The sequence below is a fragment of the Macrotis lagotis genome, chromosome 1 (genome assembly GCF_037893015.1).
Source record: "Macrotis lagotis isolate mMagLag1 chromosome 1, bilby.v1.9.chrom.fasta, whole genome shotgun sequence".
NCBI lineage: Eukaryota > Metazoa > Chordata > Mammalia > Peramelemorphia > Peramelidae > Macrotis > Macrotis lagotis.
Window position 1 is genome coordinate 50004308 of NC_133658.1, and position 27606 is coordinate 50031913.

The 27606-nt window shown below is 41.4% G+C and overlaps 1 protein-coding gene across 1 annotated transcript in view; it reads right to left on the minus strand.

The window, feature by feature from the left end:
* Positions 1–2579: 2579 nt before the first annotated feature.
* Positions 2580–27606, minus strand: part of CDH3 (cadherin 3) — a 51412-nt gene continuing 26385 nt past the window's right edge. Inside the window, exons 4-15 of the mRNA XM_074200642.1 lie at positions 21916–22071; positions 20777–20921; positions 20390–20562; positions 18686–18814; positions 17312–17497; positions 16101–16345; positions 14597–14742; positions 13487–13711; positions 12441–12647; positions 11658–11788; positions 11116–11262; positions 2580–9601 (exon numbers count right to left, since the gene is read on the minus strand). Of these exons, the coding sequence (XP_074056743.1) occupies positions 9392–9601; positions 11116–11262; positions 11658–11788; positions 12441–12647; positions 13487–13711; positions 14597–14742; positions 16101–16345; positions 17312–17497; positions 18686–18814; positions 20390–20562; positions 20777–20921; positions 21916–22071 (2100 nt within the window). The 3' untranslated portion in view covers positions 2580–9391. The remainder of the gene's footprint in view (positions 9602–11115; positions 11263–11657; positions 11789–12440; positions 12648–13486; positions 13712–14596; positions 14743–16100; positions 16346–17311; positions 17498–18685; positions 18815–20389; positions 20563–20776; positions 20922–21915; positions 22072–27606) is intronic.

Consider the following 27606-nt stretch of genomic DNA (forward strand, 5'->3'; position numbering starts at 1 on the left):
GACATCTTGCTATTGATCCCATTAATTTATCCTCAACCATCTCCCTTCTCTTCTTTCTTCCTCTAGGAATAATAATAACATTTACTAACCCAAGTTGTTATAAGAATCAAAAGAGATAATATTTCTAATGTCCCCTGCAGGCCTTAAGGAACTATATAAATGCCAGCTATCATTATCATTATTATTTCAGTCATTGTTATTGCCATTGCTTTTTTGAAAGGGCGTGACAAATTGGCAAAGATAATAAAAGATGGGAATAGTTTATGTTGGAGAGATTGTGGGAAGAAAGGCACATTATGGTGGTCCTGGGAATGAGTATAACCATTTTGGAAAGCAAATCAGAACTAAAAATGGACTAAAATGTCCATACCTTGTGACCCAGAAATTGCATTACTAGGCATATTCCCCAAGAAATAAAAAGGAAATCCTCAAATATGCTAAAAGATTTATAGCTATACTTTTTGTGGGTCCAAGAAGGGGAAACAAAGTAAATGTCCATCATTTGGGAAATGGTAGTACTTGAATGTAATGGAATATTATTGTGCTATGAGAAATGAAGATGATGCATACAGAGAAGCATGAGAGACAATAACATTAGGTAAGCACAAACAAGAAAACAGCATATAAAATGGCATCAACGCAAATGGCAAGTACCACTACCACAAAACAATAAAAATGAGTGTTATAAAATTACAAGAAATTGAAGAAAATGAGAAGACCCTCCCCCAACTACTTTGCAGAACTGAAAGAGCCACGAGTTTAGAAAACTGCATATATTTTGGATTTTTTTCAAAATGTTGATAGAAATTATTGACTTTTTAAAAAATTGTTATTTGAGATGGTTCTGGTGAGGAGGGGATAGATACATAGAAAATTTAGGCAGTGTAAAAAACCAAAATATATAAAGAATTAAAAACAATAATAAAAAAATAATAAAATTGTCCTATCCTTAGGAAAAGGATGATAGGAAAGGAAGGCATGATTATCAATTTCCCTATGGGTCCACCCACTAATTGTGTGACTCCCCATACCAAAACTCCCTTCCTTAAGAAAATACTTCTTGAAGGCAGGACCTAACTCATTTTCATATTTTTATCCCAAAAGTCTAGCACAGGGACCTGATGTGTTATAAATTCCTTTTCTTTCATTCATTCATTCATTCATTCACTTCCTGACAGATTGCTGCCAACACCTCATCCCCTCTTTCCTCCTGTCATTAATTCTTCAATTGTCTTTAAATCATACCCACTATCCCTGATTATTATTCTAAATTCATAATTGTGTTAGGTGGGGAATAGTTAGAAGATGACTGGAAAGTTAAGAGTGGGTACCAGATTGGTGAATGCTTGGTGACCTAGGCAGGGGTCACTGGCAGAGCCTGGGGACTTGCCTAGTTAAAGGGATAGACTCTCCAATCCTGGTTCAAATTGTTTCTGCCCCTGAGCTCCTAATTTGAGTTGATTCTCTGCTGATGAGAAGGAAGGTTTTAGGTTCAAGATTAAGGAAGGGCTGCAGGTCAAATTGTGAATAAATGTGTTTAAAATGTGTTTTGACTCTAAATCCTTGGGGTACTTTGGCTTTAATTAAGGTCCTTTGGCTTCAGTTTTCTCATCTGTAAAATGAAGGGGTTGTACTAGATGACCTCAAAGATCTATTCCAGAATAGAGTATTTTACCACATGTCTTAATTCTAGGACCCTCTGTCTGCTGGGTGGTGCAATGGTTAGAGCTCAGGGTCTGAAGTCAAGAAGACCCAGGTTCAAATCTGATCTCAGATACTTACTGTGTAACCCTAGGCAAGCAGTCCTTTTGCCACTCTTTACCTCACTTTTTCAATCGGTAAAATGGGGTTGTTATGACTGTCAAATGAGATAAAAATTGTAAAACACTTAGCATAATGAATGGCTAATTATATTAGCCCAGGGGACTAATTTAAATGTTAATTCTTATCTTTATTATTGTTTACCCTGTAAATATCTAGTTTTGTTTATATTTGTTTGCATGTTTTCTCCTCTAAGGACTGTAAGCTCCTTGAGATCAGGGAATGTCTTATGTATCTTTCACTATACTCAGCACAGGCTCTGGAACATTTAATAATTAATACCAGTTAATGAGTGTTTGATGATAATGATAATGAGGTTTGTCCTTCATTCTTGGAAGAGACCGTGACAAAAACACGAATTGGGTTTGAGTGAGGGGGTACTGTGCCAGCCTCACTTTCTCCTCCAGAACCATCTGGGTCCAGTGGCCAGATAGGAATCAAGAGGACTGGAGATGGCCCTGGATGAGAGGCAGCAATCAGGGTTAAGTGAGTGAATGTTTATTAATTGATCCAGACATTAGAGATAGTTCCTATCCTAAAGGATTTTTCATTGTAATCAGAAAAAGCTATACAAAAACAGGAACTGGAGGGCAGCTAGGTGCCAGTGGATAGGTGCCAGTGGATAGAGCACCGGCCCTGGAGTCAGGAGGACCTGAGTTCAAATCCAGCCTCAGACACTTAACAATGACCTAGCTGTGTGGCCTTGGGCAAGCCACTTAACCCCATTGCCTTGCAACCCCAAAAAAAACCCAAAAAACAGGAACTGGAGATCCAGGGCTGGGAAAGGGGAATTTAAAGGGGGAAGCTATTTTAGAGATTATCTAGTTCAATTTCCTCATTTTATTATTGAGGAAACTGAAAGTAGCCATCAAGTACTAATTAACCGAGTCTGAATTTAAATCTAGATCTGACTATAAATGCAATGTTCTTTTTGCTGCTTAAAGCTTGGTTATTACCCAGGGCAGAAGGAAATTTAATAAAACAGCAACAACAATACTAATAATTGCTACTAGCATTTCTATGGCACATATGTGTCAGGGATAACTAGTTGGTAGAATGGATAGAGCACCAGCCCTGGAGATAGGAAGACCTGAGTCCCAATTCAGCCTCAGACGTGTGACCTTGGGCAAGTCATTTAACCATGTTTAATTACCTCACATTCTGGACCATCTCCCTTCCTCCAGATTCATATCTGCTCACTGGACCCAGATGGCCCTAGGGGAGAAATGGAGACTGGTGACTTAGCATAGCCCCCTCCTCTCTTACTCCAATCCAGTTCATGTGCTTGTCATGACATCACCCCCCTGATGTCATGGTCTTCTTCAAGGATGAAGATCAAACACCAAAATATAATCATCATCATCATCATCACTATGTGTTCTATGCTAAATACTTCACAATTTGGGGGCCATTTTGACAAAACCTGCTGGGAAAGCAGTCTGGTCAAAACTAGATACAGGCCAACATCTTACAGATGACTTACAGGAACTGATACAAAATGAGCAGAAGGCCAGAAAACATTGTGTATAGTAACTGTAATGTAATTCTGTGAATGACTTGGTTCTTTCTCAGTGATACAATGATTCAAGACAAGTACAAAGGACTCAGAAAGAAAAAGGCCCTAGACCTCCAGATAAAGAACTGATGAAGTTTGACTACAGATTGAATAGCCTCTTTTTCATTTGACCTTTCTCTGAGGTTTTTTTCTTGATCTGTTTTCTTTTACAACATGACTAATATGGAAGTGTTTTACATGACTGCACATGTATAATCAATATCAAATTGTTTTATCATCTCAGGGTATGGGGAGGGGAAGGAGGGAGAGAATTTTAATTCAAAATTTTAAAAAACTCAACTGAAATTTTTTTACATGTAATTGGGAGTAAATAATATTATTCAAAAAAATGAATGCTTTACAAATTCAACCTTAAGAAGGAGGTGCTGTTATTTTTCCCCATTTTGATAGATGAGAAAACGGGCAGAGATTAAATGACTTGCCCAGGAGTACATTATCTCCAGGTCCAGTCCTCTAACCCCTAAGTCTCCAGATGGTTATTACTGAAGGTCCCCGGTCTCTTTGTAAACATGCCTGCCCCAGGGCAGGGGAGGTATGGGCTGCTGTCTCCAAAAGGGTGCCCAAAGACCCTAGCCTTGAGTGGGGGCCCTTTCTCCATTCAGTAGCTGTCTGGAAAAGAAGGGAGCCCTACAACTAACTCCTTACGCAAGTACCCCAAATCCTAGACTGCCTGCCAATCTCACCCCACTTCTTTCCTGAAGGAGGTGTCACTGCAGGTCTCTACATGCTTGGGCTGCTAGGTTTCAAGGTTTCAGAAGCAGCCAGATTCAAATATCAACAAGGGGAATGGAATCAGATTTCACAACTTTTGAACTGGGGCAGAGGTTGTAGACTCCTCAAGCCTAGAACACCCTTGATTGATTCTGGGGCCCTTGATGGGAAAACCAGGAGCAACTACTGTTGCTGTTGGGGGGCTGGGAGGGATTTTTAAATTTATAGACTGGAGTCTCACCTCTCCTTTTCCCTTTCTCTTAATAGAAGTCACATGGTGGTGAGAAGTGGGCAGGAGACTCCTTCCCTCTGGGCCTTGATGTTTTCATTTGTAAAATAAGGTTGCAAGAGCAGGGGTCCTGATCTTTTTTGTGTCCTGGATCCCTCTGGGACCCCCTCTGAGTGATGTTAAAAGCATAACATAAATGGAAGGAAATCCTAAATTCTAGTTGGAAGTTGGTAAGAATAAAGATATAAACATCCCCCTAAAGACAATGAAGATGCCCTAAATCCTGTCCTTGCACCCCAATCCCAGTGCTAGGGTGTTTTCTCCTTGAGCATCTACATGGGTGCAGCTAGGGTGAGTTGCCCTCTTCTGCCCTCTACTGGTCATATCAAGAGAGGGCATGACAGCTCTTTCAAATAAAGATTTTATTAAGGACTTGTGTTGGGGGGAAAGAAGAGAGGGTCTTGGGGACTGAAATGTTTACAACCCAAAACTACAGAATTTCTCACCTAGAAAGCTTTTTGGGCAAGTGAATCTAGGAATGAGAAACGGGAACACTTCAGGAGATGGGTGTGGAAGGGTGGGGCTGGGTAGAGAGGGTGTAGGCTTCCCTCCTCCTTTTTTAAGCAAGGGTAGGGTTAATTAAGTCTTTAGGTTGGGTGTTAAATGGAGGGAGTTTCAGAAACCAGAAAATAAGGAGGGAGGGAAGTTTCCCACTTTCTAGAATTTCTAGACATTGGATCTTAATGTGTGTGTGTGTGTGTAAAAACACAGTACTTTGAACCCTGCTGATGTAAATCTTTGTGGAGGTTGAGAAAGCATGGAAAAAATGTTTTCCTAATGATTATTGTCCCCAAGGATACCTGGCTCATATTTGTGGGTGAGATCTGGGGCATGGAGCTGGTGGGATGTCTCTCATTGAACAGGAAGGGTTCTCAGTAAGGAATGCTCCAATCCAGAGAGGAAAAATCCCAATTGGAATACATGGTTCTGAGATCCCTTTCCCTCTGGCCCAAATATAATGTCCCCAAAGTCTTAGGTTAAGGCCAATTTTTGTAACACCCTATAATGCTTTGTTAAAATAGGGTTGTTCAACTGAGTAGTGGAAACACTCCCCATCATCTCCAACCCTTTATGACCCCAATTTGAGATTTTCTTGGCAAAAATACTGGAGTGGTTTGCCGCTTCCTACTCAGCTCATTTCATAGACAAGGAAACTGAGGCAAACAGGGTAAAGTGACTTGCCCAAGATCACACAACCCGTTAAGTGTCTGAGACCAGATTTAAAGTCAGGAAGATGAAATCTTGGTGCCACCAAGCAGTCACTATGACATGCTTATGTTGGTTTGGATATGTTCTTTGGAAATAAAATATACCTCCCTCTCCAAAATGCAACTTAATCAAATCCTGTTCTGCATTTTCTATCTCAGGGGTCGATTTGATATAACCATTCCACACAGGAAAGTAAGTAGATTTAAAAAAAAAATCTGGTTAGCCAGATTATGACATTGAGTTGGTCACTATACCTTAGGCCCTGTAGCTGAATAAGAAAGGGGCCCCAAACTGAAGAGAGTTAGAACTGCCAATTGGGTCTCACTTAAGAAATTGTTTGGAACTTTCCCAAAGTCAAAGAGCACTTTTTAGAACAGAATCATTCTACGTGGCAGAGAATCATAAAACATCATGTTAAGAATGACTCACAATGCAAATTCCAAGTTGTAAAATAGGCTCCAATCTATCAATGATTAAATTGAAATTCTTCTCATTAAAGCAAGTGTTCTACCATTCCATCTACAATATGTGATGACTTTTTGGCATGTAAATTACCTTCTACCACATTGCTCCCAAATTTCCCTCATCCTCCCTTCTGCCTTAACCCTGGGGAAGACCCTCAACCTCCACAACACGAGGAGAATCTTTAAAGTGTTCTTTGATCAAGTTAGTTTTAGGAGCACAGTACAAAGATGGCCTCTCCCTCTACAATACACCTTTCCCTTACAGATTGCGCCTATATCTATCTTTATATGACTTATAAAACTACAAATATGTACATATTTATTTGTTGTTCAGTTGTGTCCAATTCTTTGTGACCTTATTTGGGATTTTCTTGGCAAAAATACTGGAGAGGTTTGTCATTTCCTTCTCCAGTTCATTTGACAGATGAGGAAACTGAGGCAAACAGGGTAAAGAGATTTGCAGTGTCACATAGCTAGTAAGAAAGTATCTTGAGCCAGATTTGGAGAGCTAACAAAAGTTATTGTCTTCATTTTATTTTATTGTAGCAGTTGGGTCAAGTGACCTGCCTAGGATCACACAGTTAGTTAAATGGCAAGTTTCTGATGTCAGATTTGAACTTACATCTTCCTGATTCTATAGCCAGTCCTCTATCCACTCTGCCACCTAGCTGTCCCTATTATCTTCTTTTTATAGTTGAGGAAACTGAGGCTCAGTCACAGCTTTGAAAGGGCAGAGTTTGACTTCAAAAAGTTTCAGAATCAAACCATATCCATATCTCAAGATAGAAAGGGAGAGATGTCTGAGATGCTTTAAGCCTCATTTTGCAAATGAAGAATTGGGCCCCAGAGATTGTGACTTACAATAAAAGTTTACAGATGAACAGAACCAAGACAAGGACCTAAGTTTTGGACTCCCTTGGAGTCAATTGGCCTTTTTCCATCCCAGGATGTTTCCATAGCTCAAAACCAAAGTCCCACCTAAACTATGAGTTCCAGAATTCTGACAAAGTTGAATCTAGTTGAGTTCATTTCCTATCACATAGCAGACCCTTACCCAATGCTTCCTAATGTGACTTTTAATCATTCATTCTAGTTCCTTCTCAAGGCAATCCACAGAAAATCAGACTGAGCCTGCCCTGTCCCCTACTCCCAAATACTCAATGTATTTGGCTGGAAGGCCGGCTTCAACCACAACTGAGGTTTTTCTTATCTCCTCCAGACTTGGAACTCAAGTTACTGAGTGTCAGTTTGTACAAGGGAAGATAGAGTTTCTTCCTTTGCTTGGGTCTGTGGAAAGGGGAGAGAAGAGCCCAAGATAAGGGGATGCAGGTGTGAAAAGACTGTGAAAAGGGCCCAACTTTTGTTGTTGTGTGACAGCCCTAGAAATCCTCACAAAAGATACCTAATCCTTTCCTGATCTTATCAGAGGCCCTAGAAGGGGGGATTTCCCAGAGTGGAGTCTTATCAGGAATACCCTGATACCAAGGGGCAGAGGAGTGGAGAATACACGGAAAGAATTTATTAGGGGGTGGGGGGGGTCAGTCCTAGCTCCTCCTCAGGCTGAAGAAGTCAGAGCACAATTCCTTTCGAAGGGTGCTACCACCCCCCATTGCAACCCAACACCTTTACTCCCTCCAAATCAAAACCAAAAAATCCTAAGTCAGTGAATTGCCAAGGTTCAGAGAAGTAGTCAAAGGTCAGGATTCAAATTCTACCTGATACACTCACTGTTAAAAAAGGGAAAAATGAATGGCGCCTTAGATTCAAAGCCAAAGGGGACCTCAAAAGCCAACTAAATCAGACTTTTATTTTGCAGGTGACAAAACTAGGGTCACCAAGGCAGTAAAAAGCATCAGACTCAAGATTTGAACCCAGGTCCATTCTTTCTTGTAAAGATTAAACAAAATGATAATGTGTTATAAAAATTGATGATAATATTAGTTATTCAGTATTATTATCTTGAAAAAACTTTCCCCTTATTTTACCAATGAGTTAACAAAACTCAGAGAGAGATTAGGGAACCTGAGTTTGAGTCTTGGGCTAAGTCTCACAACTAAGTTTCAAGTTTCCTTATCTGTAGAAGGTTGGATAGAGCCCTGGGCTTTGGAGTCAGGAAGATCCAGGTTCAAGTTCAGCCCCAGACACTAATTAGTTGTGTGACTCTGGGAAAGTCACTTAACCTGTCAGAGCCTTAATCCACTGGAGAAAGAAGTGGCATGCCACTCCATTATCTTGGGGATTTTTCCTTCCCACATTTATTTATTTATTTATTTGAGGCAGTGGGGTTAAGTTGCCCAAGGTCACACAGCTAGGTATTAAGTGTCTGAGACTGGATTTGAACTCAAGTCCTACTAACTCCAGGGCCATACTCTATCCACTGTGCCACCTAGCTGCCTTCACCAAGAAAATTCCACAAACATTATTGTCCACTGAACAGCAAACAGAAGGGGGATAAGCAGTATTACCTGCATCCTGAGTTTTATGAGGAAAGTGTTTCATAAACATAAAATCACTTGCATAGAATTCCCACTTCCTCTCTCTACTTAGTCAAGAGAAAAAGAAAACGAGAAGTTCCCTTTAGAAGATTCTACTACTCCTTCCCATCACTTTTGTTAAATTTCTTTAATAAAAAGTCTTGGTATGTTTACACAATTTAGTGTGATACTTCATCTACTTCACACACATACACACATACATATTTTAAAAAACACCACAAAATTAACCTATAGATATTCTATATAAAAAATGCTGTCATTGTCTTATAGGGGAAACCTCCTGTGGCTATTTGATTGAGAGGATTTCACTGACTTCTGGGATCCATCCCTTTCTCCAAATGCAGAGAGAAATTGAAGGAAATAGAGGCATTTGGCCTCTGTTTGGCTGCTGTCTTCAATCTTGGGGCAGAAGATAATGGAGAGTCACCTGTAGGCTCAATGGCTCAGGTCCATGAAGGTAAGAGGAGATGGAGTATTCATCACCTCCCAAACTAAAACAGCAATGGGCAGGTGGATTATCTACAGAATCAAAGGAAAATCCCATTCCAGGGGCACCATTTCTCCTTTCTTGCATTGAGGCAGATCTGCTGTCAAGGCTATTCTGGGTCCAAACTGAATTTCCAAAAGGAAAATGCTCCAACATGTTAAAGTTACTTTTTTTGACAAATTGAGGAAGTTTGAACCTTATCTCCAGGCCAAATGACACATTGAGATCTGCTCTCAGGGTAGAAAAATCACTTTTATCTTTGAGGTACAAGAATCTGCTCCTAGGAGTAGGGTCCAGAGAACATGAAATAAATTCTGTCCAGGGCAACACAGCCCCTCGCTAGTCATCTTCCCCGCCTCCATACATGTCGGCCAACTTCTTGAATCGGCTACCCCATTCATTCAGGTAGTCATAATCCTGGATCTGGTCTGAGTTGGATGACGTCAGGGAGCTCAGGGAGGCTGCGTCCGAACCACTTCCTTCATAGTCAAACACCAGCAAGGAGTCATAGGGTGGGGCCGTGGGGTCATTGTTGGCCGCCTTCAGGTTCTGCAGAATACAAAGAGTCCAAGTCACTGACCCCAACAGCGGGCACAGCAGAGCCAACCAACCCCAGGGAGGATCCTGGGGTTTAGAGCAGGAGGGACCTGAGAAGCCACCAACCCACTGCCTGGAGAGCAGGGATTCAAAAAGTGCATCATTTTGGTAGAAGAGGGTTTTGTCTGTTCTCTTCCTACATTGATTAGGCCTATGTAACCAAAAGCAGACTGTGTAGGACATAGTGTGTTCATGTAATGATGATGTTATAATATGCAATACATTGTAAATGTATGTATATATGGAGGGAAAGAATGACAATTATACAGATAGAGGGAAGAGAAGAGCAGAGATAGAAAGACAGAAAAGGGGGAGGCAAAGAAAATGAGAGGGACTCTTAACTCTCAGATAAAGATAAGAGTTAGAAAAAAAGTGACTTCCTAATGTCAGATCACAAATAAGGAGTCCCATTAGCACTTTTAGTTTGGGAGGTGATGAATGCTCCATCTCCTCTTACTTTTATGGACAAGTTCAAATGAAAGCCACTCTTTAGACAGAGAATAGCTGAAAAAGCTTTTAAGCCTTCTTAAAACCTTGTCTCAGATGACATTTGTTGGTTCTCCCCTCCCCCCCCAGCCCAGGTATGTCTACAATTGAGCTGGGACTAAAGGATGATACTTAGTAGGGACCAAATTGAAGTCTTGAGGCTGCCAGGATTCCCATGGGGGTCTTCAGCCTGTTGTGAATCACATCTTATGAGAGGGTCAAGGCGCCCTTCATTTTCTCCCTACTTGCTCCTTACTTGCCCCTTGCATCCAGGATGAAAGCCTCCACTTTGCCAAAACTGGAAAACTGGAGTGGCAAAGATCTTACAGCATAAAAGTGACCTCGAGAGTCCAAAATGCTTCATATTATAGATGAAGATGCTGAGGTCTGGAGAAGCCCAATTGTCACAATGACATTGGCAGGAAATTCAAACCCCAATCTCTCGACTCCCAATCTCAGGCCCTTTCCACTGTGTCAGGAAGATGAGGGTCAATAATAAAGCTGCCTAGGTATTTGGAGTTCTAATCCAGAGTTGTGTACCACTATCACCTAGCTTTTTCCTTATTAACTGATACATGCTAGAACCGGTACCAAAGGGCAGAAAATCAGCCTCACCAAGCTTGCCAGGCAGCAAAGGGGACTGAGGCCTTCACACTACATCTGACTGCAAGGGTCACATGGCCTTGGGTATGGACAAGTCCCTTTAAAAGGGAAGAAGGATGCTGCATACAATGATGACCTGGCTGATGAGTAGCTCAGATTTGTTGAGCTGTTCCCTTCCCCTTTCAAAATTATTTGTTATAAGGGATGATTTCTCTCTGGGAGAGGAATTGGGGAGAGAAGAAAAATATGGGGAAAGGTAGGTGATACCGAAGTAAAAGACAACCAATCTTTTCTTTTTTTTTTTAAAGAAGAGAAACTGGAGACCCATATTCATCTGATGGATAATCTTAGAGAAGCAGGGGAAGCTCCTTCCTCACCTCAATGATGAAATTGCCAATCTCATCTGGGTTGGCTGGGCGTGGCCGGTACAGAGGGGGAGGGATGAAGGTGGGTACCACATCATTCCTGAGGATCACTTCTGGCCGGGCATCCAGGCCTCTATGAAGCTGAGTAATGTCATAATCCTTTTGGGGAAGGAAAGAGAACATATGAATAAGGGGATCTCAGACCTACAAACACTAACTGTTTGGGTTCTAGAGTAAAGCTCAGTTTCTGGACCTGGGGTTTCTGAAGCCCTGGTCATATCTCCATCACATATGTGACAGAGGGGAAACTTGGGATGGTTAAGCAGAGGTCAGAAAATTGACCTTTGGGGTTGGTAAAGACCACGGGGAAGGTTTAGCCAACTTTGGGTTAGATGGGGTTGGTCTCTTGGGGGGTAACCCATGAATTCAGAAACCCCTTGCTGATGAGAAAGGCCCCCAGAGATGCCCCAAAGCCATCACATGGGGTCACTGCAGCAGGGAATAGTTGGGGGAGGGGTGGCTGGGGCAGGGAGCGCCCCTTCCTCTATCCCAACCTGATCCTCTTCACCGCCTCCCTCCTCGCCGTAGTAAAACACATTGTCTCGGGTGTCGTCCTCTGGAAGCAGGAGCGGCTCTTTCAGATTCCTTTTCCTTCTCATGAACAGCAGGAGGGCAAGCAGCAGGACTGGAAGGCAAAGAGCACAAGACTCCAAATCCCATAAGGATAATAGTAATAGCAATAATAATAATTTTTAGCTAACATTTCCAAAGCATTGATTATGTGACAGACCCGGAACATTTAACTACCTTCCCATTTGGTCTCATTTGGTCATCACAACAAGCCTGGGAGGCAGTGTTGTTATCATCTTCATTTTTTTTTTTTAGGTTTTTGCTAGGCACTGGGGTTAAGTGGCTTGCCCAAGGTCACACAGCTAGAAAATTATTAAGTATCTGAGGTTGGATTTGAACTCAGGTACTCCTGACTCCAGGGCCGGTGCTCTATCCACTATGCCACCTAGGCACCCCTATCATCCTCATTTTACAGACATGGAAATAGATTGAGCAGATACACAGGCAGCTGGAAGGCCAAGTGACTTGCTCAAGGTCACACAGCCAGCACAAGTCAAAGCAGGACATGAACCCAGGGCTGGCAGACTCTGAGGGTAAATATTAAGGGATCCCCCTGGCATTTAGTATAGAATCTGGAGTAACTTGATAAAAAATTTGTTGATTGATGGATTGATTAAAAAAATAAAGGACAAAATTTGTGCAAAAATCAATGATTCCCAGACTTTCAGCCACTCTCCCCTCCGAGATTGCAAAGAGTAAACACTCACTCAACAAGCCCAGGACAAATCCCAGGACAGGGAGAAAGAAACTGCCCTTCCAGGCCCCTGGACAGGTGGTCACGTGGCCCACACAGTCACACACTTTGGCCTTGATCACGGTCAGTTGGTCTTTGTCACGGTTGTCATAAAGAGTGAGATGGATTTCATAATCATCGCCCTTCAGAAATTTCTTCAGTGACAAGGCCACCGCATCTCCTGTAGGGGGACATTGTATTTATTGTTATGGACTGATGGTCTTCCTTCTCACTTGGATGGACAAGGCAATAAAACTCACAACCTCAGATGTCTGAACACAAACGCACAAAGTGTGGGTGACAAGAAGCTGGAAGGGCAACCAGAACAATAAGGGGTCTCAGGATCCTGCTACATGAGGACAGGTTGGAAGAACTAGGGATGCCTAGCCTGGAGGGTGGGAGGTGACATTTAGGAGGCAGGCTCCCCATCTTCTAGTATCTGAAGAGATGAGGCCCTCTAGCTCCCTAGGGGTTTTCTTTTTTTTTGCAAGGCAGTGGGGTTAAGTGACTTGCCCAAGATCACACAAGCTAGGCAATTATTAAGTGTCTGAGACTGGATTTGAATTCAGATCCTCCTGACTCCAGGGCCAGTGCTCTATCCACTGTGCCACCTAGCTGCCCCTCCCTAGGGGTTTTCAAACAAAAGCTGAATGTCCATTTGTCAAGGATGCTGTGGAGATTTCTGATTCTCTTATAACTCTGAGACTTAGGGTGGGGATAAGAAAAGGACCATTAATGTAGCATTTCCTATTCATAAAGCACCTTCTATGCAATCTCTCATCCCCTACTCAGAAGACCCCGTGAAGTTGATGACACAGGTAATCATTACTCCCCTTCTGAAGGTTCAGATACTTAGTGATGAACACAAGGTTTTAGGAAATTTTAGGAAATTCCTGGGAGCAAAATATTTCTTGCTTCTCTGCTCTGCGGGCCCAGGCAGCTCAGTACTAGTGATGGAGATGAGCTCCCTGAAAATATGAGTGACAACAGTTTCTAGGTCAGTTCAGATCATTAAGTTACCTCTCTCATTCATTTCCGCAGTCCAATATATATCAGAATCGTGAGTAAGCTGGGCCCGGAAGGGGGTAGTGTGGGGGGGCAGGTCCTTGTCCGTGATGTTTAGCACCTGGGCCACAGTGTTTTGGTTGCAGATGGTGATTTGGCGAGGTTCAGGGATGGGACCATGGTCATTCACATCCAGGAGGTTCAGCAGGAGGGTGCCAGTGCCGGTGGCGGGAGGATTTCCTGGTTACAATTACCCAAACACATATACATGAGTGACTTCCAATGGTCTATTCCTGGAAGCCAATTCATTTTCCTACTTGGTTCAATAGAGGGTTGGGTTGATGCTTTTGTTAGTCTTTGCCCCTAGAAGAAGTCCTGGGGCAGGGGTGGGGAAGCTTTATTCTGCCAAGGGCCATTTGGATATTTATAACATCATTCACAGGCAATATTTGGTCAAACATTTAATTAATGAACCCCTAAAAAGCTCCTAGATTTATTGAATTTTGAGTCCCATCTGTGGTTGTCTTGGCAATGTCAGATCAATACGCTCCCCCCCCCCCCCATTTGGAGGTTCCCTGTTCCTGCTCTAGGGAAACATCCCTCCCCATCTCTCCCAATCAAGTTCATTGGCATCTCTCAGTTCCTCCAATTCCTTCCTTATCCTTACTCCAGCACCTATGAAATAAGGAGATAACCCTATTCAGGATGCCAGGATGATCAGTGAGAGAAGATCATGCTAATATTAACATAACCAATGCCACACCTCCATACCTTCACATAACTTTGAAATTTCCAATAACCCTTTACTAAAGTCATTGGGAATTGCTTACTTATCACGGACCTTCATTTCCTTACCATATGCTTATTTCAGAGAGAGAGAGAAAGAGAGAGAGAGAGAGAGAGAGAGAGTGTGTGTGAGAGAGAGAGAGAGAGAGAGAGAAAATGAATTCTACTTATATGGAAATTCTTTTTTTTTAAGGTTTTTGTTAAGTGACTTGCCCAAGGCCACACAGCTAGGTAATTATGAAATGTCTGAGACCGGATTTGAACCCAGGTCCTCCTGACTCCAGGGCCGGTGCTTTATCCACTGCACCACCTAGCCGCCACCTATATGGAAATTCTTACCATTATCAGCAGCCAAGACTATGACCTTGTAGGTGTTATTCGTGACAAACTTCTCATCTTCCCTGTCAAGGAGGCCCTTAGAGGTGATGTCTCCATTCTCTGAATTAATCATTAGCCACTCTGCAGGGTCACTCAAAATTTCATAGCTGGAAAAGGAAAGTATAATGTATAGGTAAGAGAAGATTCCTGGAGGGTAGTTCAGCCTACTGGTTGTTCAAGACAGAAGGATGGGGAAAGAACCTTAGCCAGGCCTAGAAATCGAATGGAAAGAGACCAAAAGCCACAACCTTATTAAATGCCATTCCTTTCCCAATACCCAATTCCTAGCTCTACCATATCAATCCCCAAGTGGGGGGCAGAGGGGGGAAAGGAACGAAAAAAGCAAAATTAATTAAGGGATTTGATTCCCCTCAATTCCATTCCATTCAACAAACACTGATAAGCTCTAGTTTTATTTAAAAAAAAAAAAGGTAAAAATAGTCCTTGTCTTCAAGGAGCTTATAATCTTTTTTTTTTTGGGGGGGTGTTAGTTTTTTGCAAGGCAAATGGGGTTAAGTGGTTTGCCCAAGGCCACACAACTAGGTAATTATTAAGTGTCTGAAACTGGATTTGAACCCAGGTACTCCTGACTCCAGGGTTGGTGCTTTATCCACTGCGCCACCTAGCGGCCCCAGGAGCTTATAATCTAATAGGCATTATGCTTTAATTAAAACATTTACAATGTGCCAAACACTAAATTAGGGTTACAAAAATAAAAAATGTCCAACAGTGCCAGACAGTGAGGAATGGGAGGAAGGGAACAAACAAGACAAACAGAAGAAAATACAAAGTTCCATAGTGGGCAGACACAGCCTCAGAGTCAGGAAGACCAGAGTCCAAATTCTGTCCTTGACACATGAGTATGTTATTCTAAGCTGCTCATTTAATTTCTGAGTGTCCTCAGACCACTCTCTTAAGATTATAAATTTGTTCCTCCTCCCCAAAAGCTAAGATTATAAACTGATGATCCAAATGCACAAGCAGAAGGAGGTTTATGCACCAAATAAATCACAGGGAAGGACAAAAAGTAATTTTGGAGTGGGATGGGGGCAATTAGACATGGCCTCCTATAGGATTTGTGGGCCTGGGGATTCTAAGTGGTAGCAGGGACAGAGAAAGAATTCTAGATGTGGGGGCAGCCTGTGAAAAAGGATACGCAAAGTTATGAGAGAATAAAAGAGTAAAAAAGTATTTATTGGGGTCTTTTGTAGAGGGAAAGCAAGTAAGTCAGTTTGGCTAGAATAAAAAGGGTGAGAGAAATGAAAAGGAAGTATGGAAAGATAGGTTGGGACCAGGGTGTGAAGAGTTTTACATGCCAATCAGAGATGTTTGGAACATTCTATTCCTGTCCTCACCAGGAGCTGGGAACACAAAGAATGGGTCTGGGTACAGTCCAAGGAAGACTTTTTCAACAGGGTAGAAGCTACCAGCCCATGGATCTGGGTAAATGATTATTCTGGAGTACCTGAGCTTCTGATTTTGCTGTCTGTCAGGGTCCTGGGCAGTGTAGGTACAGATCTTCTCCCTCATCTGCGTACCCTCATGGACTTCCTCTACTTTAGTGGGTGGGAGAAAAACAGGAGCTTCATTCACATCTACCACATGCACCATGACTGTGGCTGTGGACGTGGGCAGCTTCACCACGAAAGGAACCTCGTTGGAAACCACGATATAAAGAGTGAACTGATTCTTGGTCTCGAAGTCCAAGCCCTGAGGGGAGAAACAAAAGGTCCTAATCCTGAGGGAGATGCCCTCTGGTATTTCCTGCTTCTGCTAGAACTTTGTTGAGGGCAAGGAGGCCATGGTCAAGCATACCCTCTTCAGGGCTCTAAGGCTGGTGGAAAGGGGAGTAAGTACATCTTTGAGAGCACTGGACCTTTGCAGCCCCTGCTGATTCTCCTCCTTTGTTCCCTAAAGCTCTCATGATTCTGCCTAGGGATAATACTTGTTAGGTCTATCAGACTGTACAATTTTTTTTTTGATTCAACAAAAATTTATTAAGTGAGTATAACACCTAGGAATCCAAGAGAAAAATGAAAGGATTCTTACTATGAAAGAATTCATGAGAGTTTTTAAGGCAATGGGGTTAAGTGACTTGCCTAAGGTCACACAGTTAGGCAATTATTAAGTGTCCAAGGCCAATTTTGAACTCAGATCCTCCTGACTCCAGGGCTGGTATCTAATAGATACTGCGCCACCTAGTGGCACAACTCAGGAGATTAAAAAAATTTTGGTTTTTTTATAACCTTTCTTTTCTAATATATCAATCAGGAAATTTCTTTAAGAATAGATTTTTATTGATGTCTTTTGTTTTCTCTTGTAATCCTCTTTTCTCTACCTTTCCCGGAGAACCAGTCTTTATAATAGATCCTTTAACGTATATATGAGTATGTATATCTACATATATGGCATGGATCTAGACAGATATATGCAATTATATTAAAAGTGGATGAGAAAAAAATTCAATAGAACTAATAAAGTGCAGGAAAAAAATCTTATTATCTACAACATGAAAAGATGTGTCTTATATCTAGTGCAGAGGTTTTTTTTTTTTAGTAAAGTACCAGAAAAATATCTAAAAATCACATTCCTTGTTGAATGACCTGAGGACAGGTTCTCTTGTGTGTGTGTGGGGGGGACTTCTACCCTTGGCTGCTCCAACCCAAGTTTGCTTACCTTCTTGGTCGTTAAGATGCCCTGGTTGTTCTCCGGGTCCGTAGTTATGGCGAAGTGGCCCCCCTCATCTCCTTGTGTGATCTGGTAAACTGCTCTCCATGCTGGTGTGTTGGGAGCATCTAGGTCTGTCACAGTCAACCTTTGAACTTCAACCCCAACCTTGTTCTCAGGCACCTCAGCTGTATACTACCAAGAGCATGGAGTTCAGAATAGATTTAGACCCAGACTGGCCACCTACATGAAGAACTAAGTGTGACTTCTACCCCTCCAACTCCTGTTCCCTGAGGAGGTCACTTCCCAGCTCTCTAGCCTGGTCCCTCTGCCACATGAGTAAGGAGCCACAAATGGTTTGAATTTTTGAGGGGATACAGATATCTTTAAGGTAGGAGGGTCATTGGTTCAGATCACCAAGAACCTCCTGGGACATGGATATCCATATGGTAGGAGTGTCCATCAACAAGAGCCATCTAGGATGGTTGGAGGATCATTGGTCCAAAAGACCAAGAGCCTCCTTATACATAGATACCCATATGGAAGGAGGGTCATTGATCCAGAATGCCAACAGCCTATTAAGATATGGCTACCCATATGGTTGGAGGATCATTGGTCTAGAAGTCCAACAACCTCTTGTCTTGATATGCAGATACTCATGTGGTAGGATGATCATTGTTCCAGAATGCAAGAGCCTCCTGTGCCTATTGTTGCTTCTCTGATCATTGGTGGCTTCTCCTACTCATCCCAAACTGAGGTCCAAAGTAAACAAAAGGTGATGGTGGAGGGGTGAGAAAGAGGAACTGGTATAATAACATCCCCCCCCTTCCTTAGGAGTCATCTGAAGGATCATAGGCATAGAAATGGAAGGAACCTTAGAATTCATCAAGACCAAACCCCTGATTTTCAAAGGAAACTCAGACAGAAGCTGGGTAACTTGCCCAGGGTCACACAATTAGAAAAAGTTTGAGGTAAGATTTTGAACCAAGGTCTTCCTAACTCTAAGCCCATCCACTTAATCCATGACTACACACTACCTTGGGGCCTAAGAGAATCAGGGGGGTGGGGTGGGGGAGTCAAGAGTACCAAAGACCTTGGTTCAGGTTACAGGTGTTGATCCTAGGATTGATATTAGTGGTCATAAAGTCCACTCTTCCTTGTACGATGAGGAAAATGAAGCCCTAGAGGTGGGGAGGAAGTGTTTGTCTAAAGTCACATTGACCATAGATAACCGAGTTGGGGTTCAAATTAAGGGCTCACTTTAGAAGACCAGACTGCATTGATTAGTATGTCAACACAGAGATTTCAGAACTGTGCACTAGAAGGGAACGGATTTAGGAAATTTCAATCTTCCACTTCCTGGGGAGGAAGGAAGGATGTTACCTTTTGGGGGTCGAACACAGGTGCATTATCGTTGGCATCCGAAATCTCCACCACGGCTGATGCTGTGGTGGATAGACCTTCTCCTTCCATGTCTGCAGCCTGGATGGTTAGCGTGTACTCGGCCACCCGCTATTGGGGGAGAAAAGGGAAGGGTCAAGAGTCCAATTCTAGCTGTGGTTGGAGGAAGCTTTCATAGGGCTCTTAGACTGAGAGATAGCAAAGGTCTTATAGAACATCAAGTCTAAACCCCCCCCCCCCAATTTACACATTTGGAAAAACAGGCCCACAGAGGTGAAGTGACCTGCTCTTGTTCTCTAAATAAGACACTGATCTTCTGATTACAACCATTTCCTTTGGCTGTGCCCCATACTCATCTCTGCTCTCCTTCCTTCCTTGACTTCCTTCAAACTTAGCTAAAATCCCATCATCTCCAAGAAGTCTTTCTCAATCCCCCTCAATACTAGTGACTGCCCTCTGTTGATTCTATTACCAATTTATTTTGTATCTATCATGAATGTCTTGAGGACAGAAGCTGTCTTTTGCCTTTCTTTGCATCTCCGGCACATTGATGATTAATAAAAACTTGTGGACTTGACTTGCCTGAGGTCACATGAGTAAAATTGGCAGACCCAGTATTCAAACCCAGGTCAAGATCCCAAATCCCATGCCCTTTCCACTGTTCTAGTCTTCTTCTCAGTCCTAGACTCTAGGGAACTTGGATTTGGTTAAGTTTAGGAGAGAACACAAATCCCACTGGAGTCCACTCTCTCACTTCTCTCCTTGTGACCTCCCCTGGGCTGGGCCAAACCCAGAACAACAGTATACATTACTACCCTTCCTTATCACCCTCCTTTCCCCAATCCTGGTTCCATGTAGTCACAGCCCTCATACCCCACCAAGAGAACTTTTCTCCTGGCTTCCTCTCCCCTCTGAAAATGGGCTGACTTAGGGATAGAAACAATTCATCCTGGATCTGCCCTGAACATAGAGTAACTGTTGGTTTCTGGTCTTAGATTAAACTGCAAGGTTGGGGGTCAGAGGAGCAATAGTACTCTCAGAGTAATTATAGCCATCCCTTCCACAATCCCACAATTGTAAAACTCCATGCAAAACTTTTTTGGCTCTCCATCATACCAAAGAAGTCTGAAATTTTTCTTTTTCTCTCATAGGATGTTAGTATTAAACAATACAATACATATATTCATTTTTCAGAATCCAAACTTTTTCTGGGTTTGTCTGCTGGCCTCCGTTTATTGCATTTCCTGCAAAATTCCCCCCCAAATTCCCATTTAATTTCTTATGAGCTAACTGTGTATCTAGTTATTCATTTGAGAAACACCTATGAATTGAGGTGTGATAATGGTAATGATTTAACGGGGATGGGTGAGAATTAGAATAGGTGAGGGGAAAATACCACATGCATTCATTTCACACCTTCTTCTTCCAGAGATGAAGAATTTTGGAGGGCTCATTTAGCAACCAACTACTTAGGCCAACAAGGGCTATGTTAACCACCTTCCATTTTCCCCCAGAAAGCTTCTATCCTATCTTCTGAGAGCAAACAGAATTTGGGAAATACCGGGTAATAGCATTAACACCCTCAATCTCCAACAAGGAATTCAATGTTTTTCTAGATCCTGGACTAAATTTCTTCAGGAAAACAGCTGCTGAGTATAAGGTCCGGAACCACCATGACGAACTGACCTCTCTGTCCAGGCCACTGGCAATCACACTAATGGCCCCAGTCTCTCGATGGATGGTGAACATGTGGTCATGAGGCTCCTTGGGATTTTGGTCCAGTATGAAGTAAGCAACTGCTCCATTATGAGTGTTGGGATCGTCTGCATCTGTGGCTGATACCTGCATCACAGAGGTACCTGGGGAGAAAGAGAAGTGCTTTGGCTCAGAGAGACTTCATTTCCTAGGCTGGTAAATTATTGAATGGGGAGTGGGAAGAATGACAAAGAGAGGGAACAGACTACTATGGATAACTTTCCATTCCCCTGGATCCTTCCATCTAGTCTAGCTCACGATTTCTAGGCAGGAAATATGAAGAGTATGCTTCCGATCTTCTGCCTTTCTCCCTCTTACCAGGCATGGCTCCTTCAGTAACACTCCCCCTAAAGACCTCTTGGGTAAACTGGGGCTTGTTGTCATTCTGGTCGATCACAACAATGGAGATGTTCATAGGTTCTTCCACAGAGGCGCCGTTCTCAGACACGGCGTGTCCATTTAGCTGTGGGGGAAGAAGGAGATACAGTGTCAGTTCCTCTTTCTGGAAACTATGAGTGCTAGCCTAGATGAACACTAAAGGCTCTTCTAATTCTACCATTCTTAAATCTAAGTCTTTAAAATGAGGTTCAGGAATAGGAAGGAGCTCCTGAGAATTTCTTTCAGGGGAGATTATAAAGTCAAAACTATTTTTTTTTTTTAGTTTCTGCAAGGCAATGGGGTTTAAGTGGCTTGCCCAAGGCCACACTGCTAGGTTAATTATGAAGTGTCTGAGGCCGGATTTGAACTCAGGTCCTCCTGACTCCAGGGCCGGTGCTCTATCCACTGCACAACCTAGCCACTCCCCAAACTATTTTCAAAATACTGCTAAGACTTTAAATTTTTCTAATATAATCAATATCCACAGTTATAACCCACATCAATAAAAGCTCTTTGTGGGAGGGAGGTTTTCCATAATTTTTAAGAGTGTAAAATGGGTCCATTTTGATACCAAAAAGTTAGAGAATTATTGCTCTAATCCTAAGCCTGAAATTGTAGTAAGTCCATGTCAACAAGTATTTACTGATCATTTGCTCTATTCCAGATATGAGAAAATATAAGAAATTTCAATAATTTAAGGCATTTCCTCCCCAGGGGATGGGTATACAATACATGAATAATAAAAAAATAAACATACAGTAAATACAAAGTAATTTCTAGTGGGGAGTAGGAAGGCTCACTAAGAATTGGGAAGGTCTCACGTAGAAGGAGGCACATGAACCAAGACTTGAAAGAATCTAGGGGTTCTAAGAGGTAGACATGAAGAAGGAAGGGATTGCATGCATGAGGAACAGTATAAGGCCAGGCGCAGAGTTAAGAGATGAAATCCCACATATTGGCAATAGGTGGCAGGGAAGTTTGGCTGGAAATCACCTCTCTGACCTGGATATCGAGTCCAAGCATCCCCCTCAGGGTTCTCTTACTTCCCATTTCTCTAGATGGTACACTAGTTAACTTACCTCATACTTAGCAATTTTCTCCCGGTCCAGTGGCTGATTCACCAGCAACCATCCTGTTTCCTTCTCAATGGTGAACACACCTTCAGGAGGACTGTCAGCCCCTGGCCCCGTGATACTATAGAAGATCTTGGTGGCTTTGTCCTTGTTAGATTTGAGCTGGAGGCAAGAGAGAAATTGAAGGGGGGGGGGGAGAAAGAGTCACAACTCTTAGTAACATGGGAAAGGGTCTGTAAGGTCAAAACTATTTTCAAAATTCTGCTAAGATTTCTAATTTCTTTAAGGCAATGGGGTTAAATGACTTGCCCAAAGTCACACAGCTAGGCAATTATTAAGTGTCTGAGGCCGCACTTGAACTCAGGTCATCCTGACTCTAGAGCTAGTACTCTATCCACTGCACCACCTAGCTGCCCCAAGATTTCTAATTTTCTAACATTATACACCCTAACAGCAACATGGGAGTGAAGCTCAATTTTGATGGACTTGCTCAATCCAACAGTGCAACAACCAGGGACAATTTTGAGCTATCTATGATGGAGAATACCATCTGTATCCAGAGAAAGAATCATGGAGTTTGGACAAAGACCAAAGACTATTACTTTCAATTTAGGGGGAAAAAAACTTGTTATCTTATTATGTAATTTTGCTATCTCTTATATTTTATTTTTCTTCCTTAAGGACATGATTTCTCCCTCATCACATTCAACTTAGATCATTGTATACCATGGGAACAATGTAAAGACTAACAGATTGCCTTCTGTGGGGGGAGGGAAGCAAGAATGGGGGGAGGGAAGCAAGAATGGGGGGAAAATTATAAAACTCAAATAAATAAAATCTTTCTTTAAAAAAAGATTTCTAATTTTCTAATATGGTCAATATCCACAGAAGAATTATTCTCTCCATTTTAAAGATGAGGAAACTGAGGCTAAGAAAGCCTCAGCAACTTAATGGCAGTCACATAGCTAAGTGTCAGAGCCAGGACAGAAACTAAACAGAAACAGCTCTGAACTCCAGGGGCTATAGCCCAAGCAACAGAAATCACACACCTAGAAAATGCTGGTTTGGGGTCACTGAGTCAGGAGTAAAAATTTCTTGGGTTCTTAAGTCAGTTCTCCTTACTGATAGCATCACTTAATTTGTACACACCTGAATTTCTTCATTGATAAAATATGAGCAGCAATAATATTCAAATATTGTTAAGTACAGGCGACTTATCAGGGAATTCCCCTCCATTAAAATAGTATTTGTCAATTGTGGCTCCTCATCTCTCTCCCTTCCAAAATTCCTTAAACTCACATATAGGCTATGTCCCATCCCTCCACCCCCCAGCTTAGACTATAAAGATTGAATTTGGGATATAAAAGATTATGAATTTCAGTTAGTTCCTGAGTTATCAGCTCTACCCAAAAGTTTTAAGTCAGAAAAAAATGAAACTAATGTGTTAGAAGTGAAGTTTTTATTTTACTAGCACATTCCAGGTCACCATCCTATTCCTTCCCTCTTTCTATTCAATAAGAATTAATGATAATGTTATGGGTAAATTACTAAACTGAGAATCAGAGGGCTTGAATGATAAATCACCTTAAAAAATTCTAATTTTTTTTCTAATGAATTTTAATATCTAAAACTCTGGTACTTAAGAGTCAGGAAGACCCAAGTTCAAATCTACCTTCAGACTCTTACAAGCTGTGTGATCTTAGATCACTTATTCTCTGTCGGCTAGGTTTCCACAACTGTAAAATGGAGATAATAACAGTGTTTACCCCCCAGGATTGTTGTGGAGCTCAGATGAGATATTTGTAAAACATTTAGTACACAGCAGACTCTACATAAATTTTAGCTATTATTATTAGCATTGATTATCTCTTTCCCCCCCTGCCATTCCATTTGAATAACAATTAAAGAAAACCTCCATCACAAATGCTAATTTGTCCAGGAAAATAAATTTCCACATTGACCATGGCCAAAAATGGATGTCTCTTGCATCTGAAGTCCATCACCTCTCTGGTGGGCAACATGCTTCATCATCAACCTTTGAACCCATAATTTGTCACTATACTGAACAGAGTTCTAAAATCTTTTACTATTTTTTTCTTTAAAATGTTGCCACTCGGGGCAGCTAGGTGGCGCAGTGGATAGAGCACCGGCCCTGGAGTCAGGAGGACCTGGGTTCAAATCTGCCCTCAGACACTTAATAATTACCTAGCTGTGTGGGGCCTTGGGCAAGCCACTTAACCCCACTGCCTTGCAAAAAAAAAATGTTGCTACTCTATAAATTGTTCCCTGGATTCTCCAGGAATCCTTCCCTGTATCAATGTAAGTCTCACCAGGACTCTTTGATGTCACCCTTTCATCTTTTTTTTTTTGTTTGTTTTAGATTTTTCAAGGCAATGGGGTTAAGTGGCTTGCCCAAGGCCACACAGCTAGGTAATTATTAAATGTCTGAGACCGGATTTGAACCCAGGTCCTCCTGACTCCAGGGCCGGTGCTCTATCCACTGCGCCACCTAGCCGCCCCCCCCTTCATCATTTCTTAAGAATGCAATAATACTCCATTACATTCAGATAGCAAAATAGGTTCAGTATTTTCCAATTGATGGGGACCCCTTTAATTTCCAGTTATTTACTACCACTAAAAGAGCAGTTTTTTTGAATTCTTTAGAATATAGGTCTCATGGCGATGTTGCTGAGTCAAAGGGTGTGTATATTCAGTATATGTTTAGTCATAGGTCTGAGTAAATACGGTTCTAAGGATGTTTAAGTTGGAGAGTTTGTAGCTGTTACACGTAGGGCAATCTCTGTCTCTCAGTAGGGATAAATTACTATAAAGAAATTGATCCTAGATAGTTTTCCCTTCCAAGTCAAACATCTTGTTTAAATAAACTTCTTGTTTAAAATAAAAAAAAAAAAGTTGTAGAGTTTCATGTATCAGAAACATTTGTTAGAAGATTGAATATAGCTTTGTGATTTGGGGGGACTTCCCAGAACTGCTGGTTCAATTTACATCTCTAGCATTATTAGCCTATCTGTTTTACAGCCTCTCCAATATTTTGTTATTTTCCTTTTTGACCATTTTTGCCAGTTAGATAGATGTGAGATGAAGCCTACACATTGAATTAATTTGAATTTCTCTAAGTATTAGGGATTTGGAACACTCTGATATTTTGTTAGTAAGTTGGAGTTCTCTTTTTGAAAATGGTCAGTTCATATTTGTTGACCATGTAGGTCCTATTCTTATAAATCTGAATCAGTTTCTTATTATCAGAGAAATCTGCTGTAAAGATTTTCTCCAGTTACCAGTCTCCTTTCCAAGAATAACTGCATTGGTTTAATTTGGGTAAAACCTTTCTAATTCATTGTAATCAAAATTATCCATTTTATCTTCTGTGATCATTTCCATTCCTTATGGAGTCATGATTTCTTCCCCATCCATACATTTGAAAGAAATTTTTTTTTCTCCTTTGAAAATGAAGGATAGGGGCGGCTAGGTGGCGCAGTGGATAGAACACTGGCCCTGGAGTCAGGAGTACCTGAGTTCAAATTTGGCCTGAGACACTTAATAATTACCTAGCTGCGTGGCTTTGGGCAAGCCACTTAATCCCATTGCTTTGCAAAAATTAAAAAAAGGGGGTAAATGAAGAACAAACATTATTACTTATGATATCCCTTTTTACATCTAAATCTTATATCCATCTTGATATGTAATGAGAAATATTGATCAATTCCTAAATTCCACCAGATAGTTTTCTAGTTTTTTTCATCGTTTTTGTGAAATGAGTTTTCATCCCAATAGCAATAGACTACTAAATTCATTATTTTCTATATGTTGTATCCCCAATTTGTCCCATCCTGTCTTCTTGTTCTTTCTTCTCTTTTTGCTCCCTAACTTCTTTACAAAGAAGGTGTATGGTAAGGAGAGGGAATGTGTCTGACATGTGATTTATAAATGAAATGGATATGGTTCCCCTTTCAGTTGTTGCTCTTTTTTTCTCCTTGCCCTGCCTCTTGTATTTAGACATTACTCATTTCCTCTTAACATAACCCTTCACATTCCTATTTTCCATATTTGAATTTATTTTTCTTCTTTCCTTTTTTTTAGTGTTTTTTTTTTTTTTTTTTGCAAGGCAATGGGGTTAAGTGGCTTCCCCAAGGCCAGGCCACATGGCTAGGTAATTATTAAGTGTCTGAGGCCACATTTGAACCCAGGTATTCCTGACTCCAGGGCCAGTGCTCTATCCACTGTGCCACCTAGCCACCCCCTTATAATTAGTTCCTTAGCTATTCCTGCCTAACCTTTTTATCTGCCTTCCTTGACCTTGAAACCCGTTTTTCTTTTGAGTATAATGTATTTCAATTTGAAAATCTCCTTGCGTTTGTGTATATATATCTTTACCTAATTCAAGTGAAAGCAAGGTTCATGGGGTTCCCATTCTTTCCATCCTTCTCTTCATATTTAAATATTATTCATCTTATGTACCTCTATTATATGACAGTGAGTCTTCTCTCCTTCCTCTTCCTTTCTTCACTAGTCCAGGATACTTCTCTTTTCTATCTTTTTTCTGAGACCATTAAAATAAAACAAAACTACCCCTAGAGCACACTTCCAGGTCACATGACCAACAAGATAGAGGACTGGACATTTTTCTAATCCTCACCAAAATAAGAACTATGCACAAGAGAACAAAACAATTTCAGAAATCTCCACAATTTAGGATATTCAGAAACAAAACAAGGCGAAGGAATTTGAGAACAAGAAAGATCAATAATCCTTTTAATCCCTGACTCAGCATCCCATGCTCACTCTCCAGACTCCAGGTTGCATAAGTTGACTTGGAGATAGTAGAACTCAACTCCATGGAGTTTCCCTCCAAAGTCTTGAAAATCCAAAGAGAAGAAGCTTGTTCAAACTGTGATGACAGTGCATCAGTGATCCATACCACAACAGAACTCATTCAGAGAACTGGAGAACAAAGAAAATTGGGGAAGAAGGGATAGGATCCCAGGAAGCCTGAGAGGAAGGACATCTAGCTGAGGACAATTCTGTATCCCCAGAAGGCACTTGAGTTAAGAGATCAAGGATAGTGAACTATGAATTGTCAAACACAGCAAGAGGGTAAGGCAGCTTTGAGATCCAGCCATTAGGGAACTGTTCTCAAATAAGAGGGAGTCAAAAAGTGAGCAACAGTCGAAAAAAAAAGGGAAAAGACTGAAATTACCAGAGATCTCAGGAGATAAAAATTCAGTTAAAGACTTGAGTATAAGCAGATAAATCCAACAGGGAAGAAAGTAATAGAAGAAGGAAATATGGCTTCAAATCAGGGAAGAATCTATGCATTTATGAATATTTCAAAACCCATAACAATGAATTAACATTGGATGAAGCAGAGAACCCTATGGATTGCCACAAAAGTATGAAACCATAGCAGAATGCCTCTGGATGGTTTAAAAAAAATAAATCAAGACTTGTGAAAGCAAAATTTTTGCCTGCAAGGCAGAAATAATCAGTTGAATAGGAAAACTTGGACCAAAGAAACAAAAGAGAAAATAACTGACTGAGAATGCAAATACAAAAACAGGGAAGGACAATCTAGAAAAAGAGAAGGAAAAAAGTAACATTGAAAGAATGTTCTTCAATAAAACATATTGAACTTGAAGACAAGAAGTATAGAGACAACTTAAGAAAAATGATCCCTAA